The sequence below is a fragment of the Triturus cristatus genome, chromosome 7 (genome assembly GCF_964204655.1).
Source record: "Triturus cristatus chromosome 7, aTriCri1.1, whole genome shotgun sequence".
NCBI classification, from domain to species: Eukaryota; Metazoa; Chordata; class Amphibia; order Caudata; family Salamandridae; genus Triturus; species Triturus cristatus.
This window is the reverse complement of record NC_140590.1, coordinates 294,364,670-294,381,280: the sequence shown is the minus strand read 5'-3', so window position 1 is coordinate 294,381,280 and position 16,611 is coordinate 294,364,670. Positions and strand designations below refer to the sequence as shown.

Sequence of the window (16,611 nt, the reverse complement as noted above, 5' to 3'; positions counted from 1 at the left end):
CCTCTCCAGCTGCCTATCCACTCTCTATCTTGCTCAGTATCCACCTCTCTTTCTCACTCCCCACATGCCGGTCCTCCCCATCTCTTTCATCGCTCCTTGTCTCTGCCATCTGCTCTTTCTCTTTTAACCCTGCTCTCTCTACCATCTTTCCTTGCTTGTATGTATCCTCTCTACACATTTTCTCTCCTCTCTTTCTCTCACACTCACATCTCGACGTCTTCTGCCCATCAGTGGAAAACCTATATCTCCTCCATTGTCCCGCTCTCTTCCCAATTATCCCTTTCTCTCTTCTATGTCCGTCTTTTTCTAAGTCTCCCTCCAGTCAGCAACTGCCTCTCTACATATATATATATTTTTTTCTTTCTGCTTGTTTTGCCTTTCTCCCTGCATGTCTACTGCTCCTCTCTGCCATGTCCTGTTCACCAGTGTCCCTCTTCTGTGCAATCTCCCTGTCAAAACTCTCCCCATTCACTTCCATTCAATCTGCCTGTATCTCTTTCCCTCTGTTCATGTCTGTTTTTGCCAGTTCGCACTCAGCCTGCAAACCCATTGCTATCAGCATGTGCCTGTGCCTCTCTTTAACTTTAGCCTGTCTCTCTTTGACCTTGTAGAACTACATGCCTCTCTTCAAGCCCTCCCTCCCTCTCACTCTATTTGTGCACGTTTCTCCATTCCTGCCTATCGCATCTGTGCCTGTCAGTGTTCACTGTCTGCCTCCCATGAGCATGCCCTTCACTTTCTCCTTGTCTCTGCTGGCTCACTCCCTCACTCTATCTGACTCCAACCCCACCCCAACTTGAGGGCATCCCTCACGCCTCTCCTCCAATCTGTCCCTGCCCTTTCTGTGACTGCCATAGCCCATCTCCACATCTGTCCCTCCCTCCCCTACTTGCCAGGCTTTCTCTCACACTATGTAGCTATGGCTCTCTCCTTGCCTGTCTGCCTGCGCCTCTTCCTTCATGCCACCCCTTTCTGTGTAGTTAGTTAGTCACCCCCGCACGTAACCTTTACTGCCCATATTTCTTTTCTGAATGCATTAATCTCTTCTGTCTTACTTCTTATTTGCCTTTGTCTCATGGGAAACAACCAATCTTGGTCCCCACTGTCTCTCCCTCACTATAAATGTCTCCTACCTCATACCTTCCTCTACATGTACCTACCTCTCACGTACCTCCATTCTCTACTGGCTGTTTCTCCTCCCCTCCTCTACCTGCAACAACCCCCATCATCAAACTCAAGGCAACTCTATCTTTGTTCCTGCCTGTCTTTTGGGACCTTATAAGTATTTAGTTATGCAGCACAATATCCTTGGTGCAACACCATGAACTGTTGCATGGTTAAACACTTATAAGGTCCCAAAGGCGAGACCTATTGGCTATGCCAATGCTTGTTGTAATAGATTGCGGGTCTGCCCACATTATTCCCAGGCCCATTTAGAAACGCCAGTCCTTTACCTTGTTAAACCAGGGCAATCGCCCTGCGTGTCTTTGAAGGATTAATAGTTCCTCCACTGCGTGCTTAACTGGAATCTGGGTGCTGCTGGTCCAAAGTCTTACCCAAAGATTTAACACCTTGAGCACAGCAAAGTGTGTAATGAGCTTTAAGCCAAGGTCAAGGTGTAGGGGTAGTGTGGGTGTGTTCATTGGGAGGTTAAGGATTGCCCTTAAGAATTTGTTTCAAATGCTCCAGCCCCCACAATTCTGCCCCATAAAGGGCTGCACCTAGGCCTTTGTATATTAAAGTTGAAGTAAAATTAACACTGTTTGTCATAAGTCGAATGAGTCAAGTGATTCAAATAATTAAAGGTGATAGTTTAGATAGATTACTGGGAGACGATAAGTCAATAAAATGTATCCATGCCTGAGAAACATTACCTACTTCAGCATCTAATTGTTAGGTCTCACGACACCATTGGGAAAATAAAATATGAATGCGGACACATTACTAGTCATTCATGCTTACTATTTCTGTGTGAGGGGCTCTCCTAGTTTAACTTTGTTTCTGCTATGAGAATAAACTTTACAAATTGGGTTGAGCTTGGCGGCATGTTCTCATGCATTTTCCTTAAAGATGGATTTTAACAATGTTTGCCTCTCCTGACGCAATCGGGGGCAAATTCATACAATATGTAATAATGTTTCATTATGAAAACCACATAATCTACAAGTATATGTTGGCCAATATTGTAACCATATTGGAGTTCTGTCCTTTGTGGAATATCGATCAAATCTTAGCATAAGAAATGTACCCTTTAAAAACGATTTAAAATAGGAGATAGAATACGGTGTGGCTCCATTTTATTTAATGATTTAATAACCGACGAGGCATGCTTTTTTTTTTGCAAACTCCTCCTTTTCCAGTACGGTCGAGGGGAAATTTGCAGATTAATTTAGTGTCTGTTTAAACACAATTTTATTTCTATCCAGAAGTTCAAAAGGCAGGGACTTGAAAGGGTTTAGGCTCACCATTAGATAAGATCTCCAAGTGCTTGCATACTCATATTTCGTTATTTCCTGCCAGCACTGATTTGCAAGAGTGTCTGGGTCAGACAAAAAAACCTAATATGAATGTTTAGGAAACGCCGATCGTCTCACTAGGGTTTGTCTTTTCAGACCAAATTCCAATCTAACATTAGCATGCCCAACAATTCTTGATACCCTAAAAATTATTAAAAATCTTTTATTTGTAGATTATCAAGGATTTCGGAGTGTTTGCCGTGAAAATGTACTGACCCATAAGCTTGAGAGGGAATCAACTTTGACTTCATTACCTTAAGTAAATGCTCATAACTCGGATATGACAACTTACCTCGCAGCATTCTAAAAGAAAAAGAAAGTGCGGCGGCTTTGGCCTTTGTATTGGTAAAATGATGTTTAAAAGACATTCTGTCATCAAACGTGATCCCTAGAAACATACCCACATGAAGTGCATTTGTAGTTATTTAGACATAAAGGCATATCTATCAGAATGCTGTACAGGAAATGGTACATACTGGCTTCACGATAACAAAACAGCAACATTGCTCCCTGCACGAGCCTATAGAAATAATGTCCCAGCATCAGAGCCTCCTCCACCAGGTGCTCAGACATAAAGTGCCACAGGCGGCATATACAAAATATAGTTGTGCAAGCTGCACGAGTCAGGTTACAGAAAGTGTGATAGCAGCAGTACTGTCTGCGCCAGGAGTATGGAAACAGTACAGCAGCACCTGCAGCACTTGAAGCAAGAGTGTGGCACTGTGCACGTGGTGTACACAAACAGTGAAGCAGCAGAAATATTATCAGCTCAAAAGTGAAACAGTAGCTCCTAAAGTGCACAGACACAGTGTGAAAGAAGCACAGTAAGTATTCAACAGTACTGCTTACAGTACTGCCTACAATAAGTGTGTAGGATCAGTATTGCAGCACCTGTAGTACCTGCTTAAAGTGTGCAGACACAGTGTGAAAGAAGTACAGTAAGTATTCAACAGTACTGCTTACAGTACTGCCTACAATAAGTGTGTAGGATCAGTATTGCAGCACCTGTAGTACCTGCTTAAAGTGTGCAGACACAGTGTGAAAGAAGCACAGTAAGTATTCAACAGTACTGCTTACAGTACTACCTACAATGAGTGTGTAGGATCAGTATTGCAGCACCTGTAGTACCTGCTTAAAGTGTGCAGACACAGTGTGAAAGAAGCACAGTAAGTATTCAACAGTACTGCTTACAGTACTGCCTACAATAAGTGTGTAGGATCAGTATTGCAGCACCTGTAGTACCTGCTTAAAGTGTGCAGACACAGTGTGAAAGAAGCACAGTAAGTATTCAACAGTACTGCTTACAGTACTACCTACAATGAGTGTGTAGGATCAGTATTGCAGCACCTGTAGTACCTGCTTAAAGTGTGCAGACACAGTGTGAAAGAAGCACAGTAAGTATTCAACAGTACTGCTTACAGTACTACCTACAATGAGTGTAGGATCAGTATTGCAGCACCTGTAGTACCTGCTTAAAGTGCACAGACACAGTGTGAAAGAAGCACAGTAAGTATTCAACAGTACTGCTTACAGTACTACCTACAATGAGTGTGTAGGATCAGTATTGCAGCACCTGTAGTACCTGCTTAAAGTGCACAGACACAGTGTGAAAGAAGCACAGTAAGTATTCAACAGTACTGCTTACAGTACTACCTACAATGAGTGTGTAGGATCAGTATTGCAGCACCTGTAGTACCTGCTTAAAGTGTGCAGACACAGTGTGAAAGAAGCACAGTAAGTATTCAACAGTACTGCTTACAGTACTACCTACAATGAGTGTAGGATCAGTATTGCAGCACCTGTAGTACCTGCTTAAAGTGCACAGACACAGTGTGAAAGAAGCACAGTAAGTATTCAACAGTACTGCTTACAGTACTACCTACAATGAGTGTGTAGGATCAGTATTGCAGCACCTGTAGTACCTGCTTAAAGTGCACAGACACAGTGTGAAAGAAGCACAGTAAGTATTCAACAGTACTGCTTACAGTACTACCTACAATGAGTGTGTAGGATCAGTATTGCAGCACCTGTAGTACCTGCTTAAAGTGTGCAGACACAGTGTGAAAGAAGCACAGTAAGTATTCAACAGTACTGCTTACAGTACTACCTACAATGAGTGTGTAGGATCAGTATTGCAGCACCTGTAGTACCTGCTTAAAGTGCACAGACACAGTGTGAAAGAAGCACAGTAAGTATTCAACAGTACTGCTTACAGTACTACCTACAATGTGTGTAGGATCAGTATTGCAGCACCTGTAGTACCTGCTTAAAGTGTGCAGACACAGTGTGAAAGAAGCACAGTAAGTATTCAACAGTACTGCTTACAGTACTACCTACAATGAGTGTGTAGGATCAGTATTGCAGCACCTGTAGTACCTGCTTAAAGTGTGCAGACACAGTGTGACAGCTGTACAACCTAAGAGCAGAACTAATATGCCCATAGCAGTGTAAGAGACACACAGACACAGCAGGAATGAGTACTACGTGAAGGGGGTTCATGACAACAGCAAAACAGCAAAGAACACCCAACATCAGACTACAGAAACCAACCACACAACAGTGCCATGTGCATCAAGTGTGAGCACACAGTTGGACAGCAGCAGTACACCCGGAGGCACCGAGTGCACACTAAGGGCCAAATGTACCAATTTCTCACGCAGCGTAGTGCAGCATCGGCAAATGCTGCGCAGCGTGAGAACAAGAGAGCAGGAGAGGGCCACATTTACTGAAATATGGCACTCCCCTAACCTCTCCCTAGCGCCAGCGCTGAAATTTGCGTCAGTGAGCCATGGAGACACCTTTGCGCCATAGTGCAAGGGTGTCTCCATGTGTAATGCAAAGGTTTTGTACTGGAAGGATACCCTTCCAGTACAAAATACTATGCTTAGACTCATTTTAAACATTTTCCCACTTAGTATGTGTGCTGTACAGTGCAGCACACATGCAAAGTCAGAAAATAAAGGAGAAAAAAAGCATTCTCCTTCATAGCGCCTGGTTGTAGGGTGCGCTATTGTCTGATTCTAAACCCTGTATAATGTATTAAGGGGCATATTATCAAGGGCCTGACATAAATATCGCAAAGCGCGCTTAGCGTTGCATACTTTTCGCCGGCTAGCTCTGGAATTTATCGCCCGGTTAGCGCGTTATCAACAACGCGCATTGCCGAGGCGATTAAAATTCCAGAGATAGTGGGGATATCGCCGTTTTCCATGGTGGAAAACAGCGATATCCTAGATGATAGGGCCTGTGGTCCTAGCCACACAATCCACCCCCCATGTTAGATATGCCTTAGTCAGGAATTTAACAGATGTTAAATTCCTGCATTAAGGCATACTTAACGTGATTTTGTATATCGCTAACCCTCGTTGTCAATATGACGAAGCTGGGTTAACAATATTTTCCCAAGGGAGTCTTGTCAGGCACGCCTCCTTTGCATTTCATTAGCGATGCGTACGGAGGCATGATGACAAGGGGCGCTAATGCCAGTAAACTGTCGCTAACAGCTGTTAGCGACAGCTTGCTGATAGGGCGATAAAAATATCGCCGCTTTAACAGGAAAAAGTGCCGCTAAAACGGTGATATTGCCCTTGATGATATGCCCCTTAGTAATTTGGGATTAGCGTCAAAATCCTTGGTGCGCCCCCTTGGCGCTAAATTATCCAAAGCAGCGCTATGCGGTGCTTCGCGTTACTTTCACATTATTTCCAGCGCTAAACAAGGTCAGCGCTGGGAAGAAAATCATACAAAAAGATTTTGCGCTGATTTACGTCACTTTTGTGACACAAAACATCATACAATCGTAGTAAATCTGACTCTTAGTGTCCACAAACAGTATGGCAGATTTATAACAAAAGGTTTTTAAACACTGCAATGTAACAGAAGAAATGCTGCTGCCACCAAGTTAAAAACCAGCACGAGAGTTGAAATGCTGGCTCCACCGAGTGCAGCTACTGCGTGTGACTGCCTCACCAATAGGGCCTGCTCTGGTTGTAGAAAGCGTGTGACAGTAGCAGTGCATCGTACATTAGGGGCACACAAACAGCGTAGTAACAGCAATAATTCTGGCCCAGGTGTTCAGATCCAATACGGCAGCAGCAGAGCCAGCTATTACCGAATGTATGCTCAGTTTACCGACTATGGAAGTGTGGAAGCTGAGTTGACCTTTTGGGGATTCAACCTGTTGATCTCCAGAAAACCACGTTTGTCAGCGGTGAGCGTTGAACTGACTCAGTCAACCTGCTGGCTCTGTATGAAAACACTAGTACCTGTTACATCAGGTGTACATAAGGTAACAGAACCAAATTACCAACAACAGTACTAACTGCATACGTTTTGCAGAAATAGTATGACTGTTGCGGCATCTTAATTAAATTAGGTGTACCTACACTTTATGAAAGTGGTTTTACCTTCACAAAGTGTACACAAATTGTATATATTGAGTAGAACAATGTGTGTCCTAAGTAATGCATTTGAGGAATCTTGACTGCAGCAATCAGATCTGCATCAGGTGCACATAAACAGTGTGACAGTAGAACTATAGCTACAGGGTGTAGTGACAGCAACAGAACTGCCATAGCGGCTGAGTTTCCCACACCCATGCGGCACTCGTTCCAGTTCAGGGTTTTTCTTTGTATTCTGGGACTTGTAGTCCTGGTTTATAATTTTAGAAACAAGAGTTAAGGAGCAGCTAGTTAAGCGTGGACCTGAGGTACTTGGGTGGGCTGCAATCACAGTAACAGGGGCACCAAACAAATGTGACAATTGCATTACTAACACAAGGTGCAATTAAACAGTTTGACAGCAGCAATGTTATCTGCTTAAGGTTTAGGCAATTGAGCAACAGCACACATACTGTTTGCACCAGTTGTACGGTAACAGTGTGGCAGCAGCCCGGGCTGAGGCAGCTTTCCAGACACACACACAGTTCTTGAGCTGCTGTGGGCTGGCTGACAGTGGCTGTGTCTCCACTCTGCCTATTCCTTACATTTACAAATTACTTTTGCTGCCACTGTGTGAGAATGAATTACCTGAAAAGTAACCTAAGGCTTTGTTTTTTTGCAGTTTATATAGCGCAAACTCAACCCGAAGATATTGAGAAGTGGAGGATGGTGAACTCCGCTCTGCTGGCGTAGTTCGTGAAGTTTTGCCCTTTCCGTGCTCCACGTAGCACGTGGAGTTCCGAAAAACTCTGAGAAGCGGAGTTTTTTCCCTTGTGTGGCTCACCAACATTAAGTTGGTGAGTGCAAGCAAATAAAACCATATGCTAGACTACCTCCCGGCAAGATTTCTCAACTCGGATGGTCATGGCAGGTTCCTACCACTAGTGTTGAGAAACCTGCCGTTCCCGTTAAGAAAATAGAATAGCTACTCTAGTGACAGAAAGAAGGAGCGCTCTCTTGCGCTGCTTGTGGTGCTGATTTCTCTGATTTTACAGTGTCGGACAAACCCCCAGCACTAAAACTCAATGTGAGCAATGCCACTTACCTCAGTCTGCCACTTGTGGAACTCCGCGGAGCGCTGCAGAGTGTTTTTTCAGCACTTTGTGCAGTTCTGCTCATCTGGACTCCGCAAACTCAGTCCAGGCCTAGAATCGAGGCAATTTACATGAGCACCAGTTACATTATACAAGGACATATTCATTTTTGTAGGCACAGGAAGATTAAATGATATGCCTAGAATCACAGAGCTGATGCCTAGACTCGAACTTGGTTCTCCAACTCAAAGCCAGCAGCTCTGGCAGGTATGCCACATCCTCCCCAATTTCAAGGCATAGCAATATACCATATATCATGGCATATCAAGAGTCTGAAAGTTTGTTGCAGGACCCATAAATCATTTATTTCCTCCACCCTCAACCATCGATCCCTTATTGATGTCATAATAGAAACAGTTTACATTTTATCTGAGACCCCATTCATAAACCATGGATAACATGCTGAGTTACTCTGCGTGTCTGGAAATGCATCTTGCATTCAGATAACTCATACATCATTCTCAACGCTCACCTTACACTCACAGCAATCACACTGTACTTACACCTCTCACCATGCACTCACACCATTCACCCTCTTCTTACTCTGCACCCACAGGAGCACACCATTCAGCCTGCACCACATGACACTCCTCTCAACTCTCACTCTCACCCTGCAGCCTCACCACTCACAGCGATCATACTGTACTTCCACCACTCACTGCGCTCACGCCGTTCCTCCTACAAGCATGTCGTTTATCCTGCACTCACACAAGCACACCATTCACCCTGCACTCACATGACTCTCCACTTTACTGCTCACCATGCAGTCCCACAACTCACCCTGCACTAAGAGGCCCATTAGTATAGCGGGCGGATCGCCGCCGCCCGTATGGTGGTGGCGATCCGCCCGCTAAAAACCTCCGCACGCTGCCAATTTCCCCCCGCCACATTACCATGGCGGGGGGACCCCGGCGGATGGGAAGAGCGTCTGCCGTTTTTCCGCCAGTAGGCAATCCGCCCGATTGCCTACCGGGCGGAAAAGCATTTGATATGGTGGCGGTGTCTGGTAGACACCGCCATCCATATTATTATGTAGGCGGGGACCTGCCTTTCCGTGGTGGCAACGCCACCATGGAAAGGCAGGTGGGTTTTGCCATTGGGGGCCCATAGCGGGCCCCCCGGGATCCTGGGGGTGGGGGGTGCACATGGGGGGTACCTATGGTACCCCCCTGCAGTTCCATGCACAACATGGCAGGCACTGCGCGGTGCCTATAAACATGAGGTTTGGAAAAATCCAAGACTGCGTGATACACAACTAAAGACCCGAAGGTTTCAAACAAAGGTTTACTACAAGTTAATAAAAATATGTCAACCACAATATTGTTGTGAAAGAAAAAGCGGCTTGTATTCAACTTGAAAGCTAATGACATAGTGCAAGCTTTGTTCAATCCACAGTAGTATTTATATTTATCATGAGGTACAAAGTAGAAAAAACAATCAAAATCCCAACGTGAAATGTAAATACAATATAAACAAAGTCACAATCTTAAACAAAATCCCAATGCATTTCGGGTTTAACAAAACCCTTCTTCAGGGGTTAGTTAGCATCAAGGAGAGTTGACTTTGTAGAAATCCACCAAAAGGAACCAACTGCAACTGCAATACTAACGAGCAGTAGTATTCGTCTGAACTCAAACATGTAAGGTAATCATTACGATGAGGGAAAAAGCTATATCCGGCGGCAACACTAAGGACGTTATACTTATACCACAGAGCTTTTTCCCTCATCGTAATGATTACCTTACATGTTTGAGTTCGGACGAATACTACTGCTCGTTAGTATTGCAGTTGCAGTTGGTTCCTTTTGGTGGATTTCTACAAAGTCAACTCTCCTTGATGCTAACTAACCCCTGAAGAAGGGTTTTGTTAAACCCGAAATGCATTGGGATTTTGTTTAAGATTGTGACTTTGTTTATATTGTATTTACATTTCAAGTTGGGATTTTGATTGTTTTTTCTACTTTGTACCTCATGATAAATATAAATACTACTGTGGATTGAACAAAGCTTGCACTATGTCATTGGCTTTCAAGTTGAATACAAGCCGCTTTTTCTTTCACAACAATATTGTGGTTGACATATTTTTATTAACTTGTAGTAAACCTTTGTTTGAAACCTTCGGGTCTTTAGTTGTGCATCACGCATGCTTGGATTTTTCCAAACATCAAGTTTATTTGCATCATAGTCAAGGGGTCAGGGCTCACATTCCTCTAGTGTGATAGCACACAAAACAATTGACACATAACTGACTTATATAACATTTATCACTGTTTAAACGTTTTAATTAGGTGTGCAGGCCCACCTTTCTCTATATTAACCGCGCGGTGCCTGCCATGTTGTGCATGGAAGTGCACGACATGCCTTCTTGGCATTGTGGCGGGCGGTGCTTTCTGCACCGCCCGCCGCAATGTTAACAATGTGGGATGCGCCCGCCAGTGTGGCGGGCGCATCCTAATTGTAACTGCGGGACCGCCGCATGCATTGCCGGTGGTCCCATTTCCCAGGGCCTGCCCGCCATGCTAATGGTGTCCTTAGTGTCAGACAAGCATATCAGTCACCATGCATTCATTCTTCCCCCTCTGCACTTCCACCCGCACCCAAACTCAAATGGGCATATTAATCACCCTACACTTACATCACTCAACCTGCACTCACTCTTCTCACCCTACTTTCACACAGGCACATCACTCATTTAGTTAGCACTTTCATAGGCACTCCAGTCACTCACACAGCTCACCCATCACTAACATGAGCACACCACTCACCCTGAACTCCCATCACTCAAACAGGCACAACACTCACCTTGGTCTCCCTTCTCTCACCCTGCACTCACACAGGCACACTGCTCAGCTTGCACTCACTCAGGGAATCCATTCACCCATCACTTATGCAGCTCACGCCGCTTGCACAGAGGCACAATAGTCTGCCAGAACTCACAGTGACACATCACTCACCCTGCACTGACTTCTCTCACCATGCATTCACCAGTTACTCCCACAGCTCACCATTCACTCTTGCCACTCACCCTGTACTCACACAGGCATACTGGTTACCCAGTATGCACAAAGGCATACCAATCACCCTGCATTTACACCTCTCACACCACTCACCCTTCACTAATTTCTCTCACTTTATATACATTCCTCTCACCGGACACTTACATGGGCCCTTCTCGCACCTTGCACTCATGTAGCCTGCCTTGCACTCACATTGGCACACCTTTCACCATACACTTGCAAGACTCACACTGCATTCACTTACACTATTCACAATAACCCAACACTTTAATGAGCACACCTCTTATGTTGCACAAATAACAAGCATTGACAAAGCCCCTTGTCGTATACAATATGTCTTGCAAGCGAGAGTGCTTGTGTAAGCGGCACATGCACCATCACAGGCGAGACATAAAAATGACCCAACTGACATGAATATACACATTTCTAAAAAGGCACCTGCAGAATTCCTGTTTTTTTGTAGAATTACATACCTAGTCAGTTCCATCTGCAACTACGTGGACGGTGCAAGAGGGGAGAATGGACTGAGGATGTGGGATAGTGAAAGGAGGAGATCAGGGCTGATGCTTTGGGGATAAGGATTGAGGGATTGAAGATCAGTCTGAGGCTGTTGGGATAAGCTGGGAGTAAGTGTTTATTTGGTACAGGAGGAGCAAGCAGGCAAAGGCTACAGAAGGGGGAAGCAGGCACAACAGGCTAAGGATGAAGCAATACAACAGAGGCTGTGAGCTGGTGAGGGAATAGAGTAGAGACTTTAGGCCAATGGTGCCTTATGGGTGGGAGAAGTAGCACTGGCTTCTGAGGTACTCTTTCATCCTTCACCTGGGCTCCCTTGGCCTACATAGTGGCCTGGTGTTTTTGTTGCATTGTGGCATTGCTCTGTGGAGGTAGTAACCACAGTGGAGATTTGTCTGAGGCTGTGTGCACCAGCTTCTGTAGGACACCTGGGCTCAAGTACCAATAATAGCTCAGCTGAGAGGCTGGGGATCGTGAAAGCATACCAAAGATTCGCTTCTGCGTGGGAACACAGGCACCAGCATCGAGGTTTCTGTTCATCTTCTCAGTTCAGACATGTTTTAATTGCTGCGACTACACAGCATTACCAAAGGGTTGAAGGAGATGCTATATTATTGGCCCTATAGCCACTTGGGTTTGGCGGTCCATTGGACCACCAAATTCGTAATCAGGCTTTTAGTCTATTTGGGAAAAATAACAGAGAGGTTTTGTACATACACAACTCAAGGCTATTGTCCATAACCCCATGTCACATCATAGAAGAAAATCCACATAGTAAAAAATAGGAACTGTAAGAAAAGGGGAATAAGTACAACACATATTATGCAGTTCGTTGTTGCCGCAGCCTTGTATTGACCAAAGCCACAGTCTCTTTTAATTTTGAAGACCAAAACAAATAGCAAGTGCTCCCTAAACAAATAAACCATAAACCAACAATTAAATTGTTGTAACAGCAAAGCAAATACCTCAAAGTACACACAATGTCTCTCATCCAAAAAAAGGACTACTAGAGTTCCTTCATCTAAACCTCTTGGGAACAATATAACTATCCACGACTTGCCATGGCCTTGATAAATAGCCTTTCCAAGTAATAGCAAACCGTGAAAAAACACACATTAAATCAATGGCTGAAGTGAGCTGAACCCAAATCCCACTCTCTGTACTCCCTACAGTACTTGAATTTGAAGAATGGATGACACAAGGTCTCCTAGGCATTAAAAGACGTCAGTAGCTAGACCTAAAAAAGAGGAAAGGAAACCAGGAGAAAAGATAACTTAAATAAATTAAGGAAAAAATGGACAATAAAGGGGAAAAAGTGAGAAAAAGAAGTGATGAATAAAAATAAAAAAATGATAAGAAAAAAATCAATGTAATACCATTGAGAAGTAAATATTCTAAGCTATATAAAAGGTTCCCACACACAGCCTCCACCACGTAAACTCCACCCCCTACTCTCCCTCTATACCGTCCCCTTTTGCCCACTACTCACCATTCATCAAGCCCATCTTTTGCTCACCTACTTCCTTTCTCAGTCTCCACGCTTCCCTCAAGACTCTTCAGGCAGGTAGACCTCTATCAATCTATCACATTGCTAACCTCTATCGATCACCTGCAACTGGCTCCACACACAAAACAAAAAAGAGAAGATCGTGCATTTTTAAGGATCAATAGGACAAGGACCGGGGTCCAGAAGAGCAGACAGTCAAGAGTCTTGGACTGCCCTGCTACAAAGTAAGCAACACTTGCTGGGGTCACCTCCTTCACTGTAGACACTGTTTGGTTCTGTGCAATGTCAGCAATGAGTAGGGTGATCATAATGAATAGGAGATGGGGACAAAAAATAGGGTCGGGTTGGATACTCAAGATTGGCTAACACTTAGAGCGTCACCTGTTTATAGTCCCAAATGTCCCATTTCTCTCCCACTCAGTGGCAGATACCACTTTTAGGGCACTCTACTTGGTGGTAGTGTCTCCATGACAATAACCCGGGCCCCACATATACTCTAGATCTCCCACTATGCATCCCATCTTTGTGGATTGGATCACCAGGGGACAATATTGTGCAAGGCACACTTCATTAAGGTGATGGAAATAGGCTGCTTCAGGAGCAATACATATTGTTAGTGGTTGCTGCTCCAACCCTACTCTCGCTTCTGCGTTGACACTCAGACTTGTGCTTGTATGGGCTTGCATGGGCAACTACACCCACAATAGTCCCTGGACTGGAACCCGAACCAGTACCTACAACAGTTGGCTGGCAACAAGTGGCATTTTCTCATGGGTCCATAGGTATCAGACTGACACAAGAGCAACAAGACTCTGACACAGTGACAGAAAATATACTTACTGTGGGACAGGAAAGATAAGGACTTAGGAGCAGTGCACGCATGGGCACAGGATAAGTGTAGGAGGCTGGCTTAGTATATGGTGCACACTTAAAGGAGTGATGCACCTTGCACTAATCCAGGCTACCCTTATTGGGATTTTAGTGGTCTTTGATAACCTTAGGCTCTCAAAGTGGTAAATGTGGAGAACAGCCTTCATGCCTATCTTGAAGGAGTGTAGTGCAGATTGTTTTACCACAATTAATCGACAGTGTAGATTACATGAAGAAGAACCACACAGTGTTTTATAAAAATAAGTCTATTTATTACACAACACAATCACTAACACATTGGTATATCTTCTACCCAGAGATACCAAAAATACACATAAAAATACTCAAAAGAAATCAGGTAAGTAGCACAAGTATACATTGGTCTCCAGAGGGAGAACAAACCATATACTAGGAAATTGGAATGCGAACTGCAAGGAAAGTGGGACTTAGACTAGAAGATTCAAAGGAGTGGGTAGAACAAGGAACCACCCAAGGTAAGTACCTAGAAACCCCACGGAGGTTGTGTGCAGAGTGGAAACACAGCTGTGCGCCCAATAGAAGTCAATTGATAAGTCGTGGTTGCAGTTTTAAGGAAGAAGGGCCATTCCCAGAGGACCCAGAGGACCCCGAAGAAACCCTTTGGAGGACAGAAGGTTAGTGGGCAAACCCACCCGTGGATGCCCCAAGAAGCAGGCTACCTGCACCAGGGAAGCTGAGTGCATAGAGGTGAAGTGACATCAGAACCTGCCGTAGACTACAATGGAGGACTTTGGAGAGAAGGTCTCTAGAGAAGTCTGTGCAGATCTCTGATGGAATCCAAGGCTGGATTCTGAAGAAGAGAACCTGCAAGCTGAGGGGACTATGCCACTCGAAGGTGACCAGGAGGCACAGAAGCACAATGCCCACGCTTTGCAGGGAACTCAGGAGAGTTGACGAGGACCTTATCACTGCAGCTGTCGGGACAAGGTGACGCTGGGGAAGGCCAGGAGCCGTGCACGAGCTGTCCCATGAGCTGTCCCACGTCGGATGTCGGTGTCTAGGTGGTCGGTGTTGGGCAGGATCACCAACAAGCCATAGTAGTTGCAACTGGAATGGAAGACGACAAGATGCAGTTGTTGGGACAAGCAAGGTCCAAGGGACTCAGTCAGTCAGTATAATAAAAGTAAAATAAAAACTTTAATAAATTTGTAACCATAACAAAAAATTCAATATTATAAAAATACTATAGCATACATAAGCATAATACACTCCTGCTAAATATCTAGATACATAGCAACATTCATTAATATTGTCTAAAAATTGCAGATATAAAAGAGCTGGTCTTGCTTGCTGAAAATTCAAAGGTACAAGTAATGGACGAATATATTTATGTCACAGATCGGTCCATTTAGGACAAATTAAAACAATGTGTAAAGTGACTAGTGCAGAGGGCGCATCACTTGTGCAAATGGGGTGGGGGCGGGGTCTGAAGGCTTATGCCATCCCACTTGTAATTGAGGGAACATATTCAGATGAAAGTAAGTTAAAAACCTTTTGTGCATAACCGGCATATCCAATGCTAGATACAGTTCAATTTTATTCATAGATTTCACCATCACATATTGTGTAGAGCAGTGTTTATGCTGGGAGCCTAAGGTTCTCGCTCCTTGGGTATATACCTTACATGCTCCCTTGACCCATGCAATATGTGATTTACATATCAATTCTGGTGAATTATAGAGATGTGGTTTACCCAAGTTTTTCAATGTGGTTTTATGTAACTCAACCAGGGTATATGCAGGCTGTATTTCATATTTAAACAATCTCTTAAAATCAGTCTTTTGAACTCTAACTCATTTTTAACCCATATCAAAAACCATAAAAATATAGGGTGCAAATGTATATAATCAGCAATAAAACCTGCACCCATCTCATCATTAACTATTTCTGCAGGTACACTCTGTGGAATTCATAACAGTTTTCTAAAAGATTTATTTTCAGCCCCTTGTATAGTAAGGGAAGACGTATAACCCCAGATCTCTGCTTCAAAGGATACAGTTGGAACACACTCTGCATTATAGAGGTGTAATACAGATTTTATATGGCTATAGTCTAGTTGCCTAGAGAAGGCATCAATACTGTATGATCCAACAGAACTTGTCCACCTTACCTATATCATGATCCTTTATTACATGAGTTTTAGTTTTGGTATATCTCGGTCTGATTATCATAGTATATGATTTGGTGTATTTCATTTTTAGGCCCAGATTTTCCATAAAATCATAAAATCGACATAACAGTATAACATTGGCTGTACGTGTGATAAGAACAGAATCATCCGTGTACAGCAAGGCAGGGACCATTCTATGTCCTACCTTCGGTACATCTTTACAATGTTCCCCCAACAACTGATCTAATTGGTTGATATATAAAATAAAATAAAATTGAGCTAAAATACAGTCCAGCAGGACATCCTTCCCTAACTGAAAGTGCACAGTGCTTTCCCCTGATGGGCCGTATTTTACTGAGGCTTCAATACCCTGTATGCAAATCGTGCAAAAACGCCGCTAGGGCCTTATCCACCCCTCATTGCCCTCAACACAGACCACAGTTTGCATCTCACCACTGTGTCAAATGCTGTGCTGAGGTCCATGAAGGCTAGATGTATACTTTC

The 16,611-nt window shown here is 44.0% G+C and overlaps 1 protein-coding gene across 3 annotated transcripts in view; it reads right to left on the bottom strand.

The window, feature by feature from the left end:
• Positions 1 to 16,611, bottom strand: part of PTH2 (parathyroid hormone 2) — a 149,026-nt gene that overhangs the window by 32,949 nt on the left and 99,466 nt on the right. The window contains exons 2-3 of one of the 3 annotated variants that reach the window (XM_085616333.1): positions 14,899 to 15,044; positions 8,001 to 8,100 (exon numbers count right to left, since the gene is read on the bottom strand). The exons of 1 other annotated variant lie outside the window; for it this stretch is intronic. Coding sequence is in view for 1 of the 2 variants with exons in the window: in XM_085616332.1 (XP_085472458.1) it covers positions 14,899 to 14,967 (69 nt within the window). In the remaining variant the exon portion in view is untranslated. The remainder of the gene's footprint in view (positions 1 to 8,000; positions 8,101 to 14,898; positions 15,045 to 16,611) is intronic. One more of the 3 variants, XM_085616332.1, reaches the window with a different exon arrangement.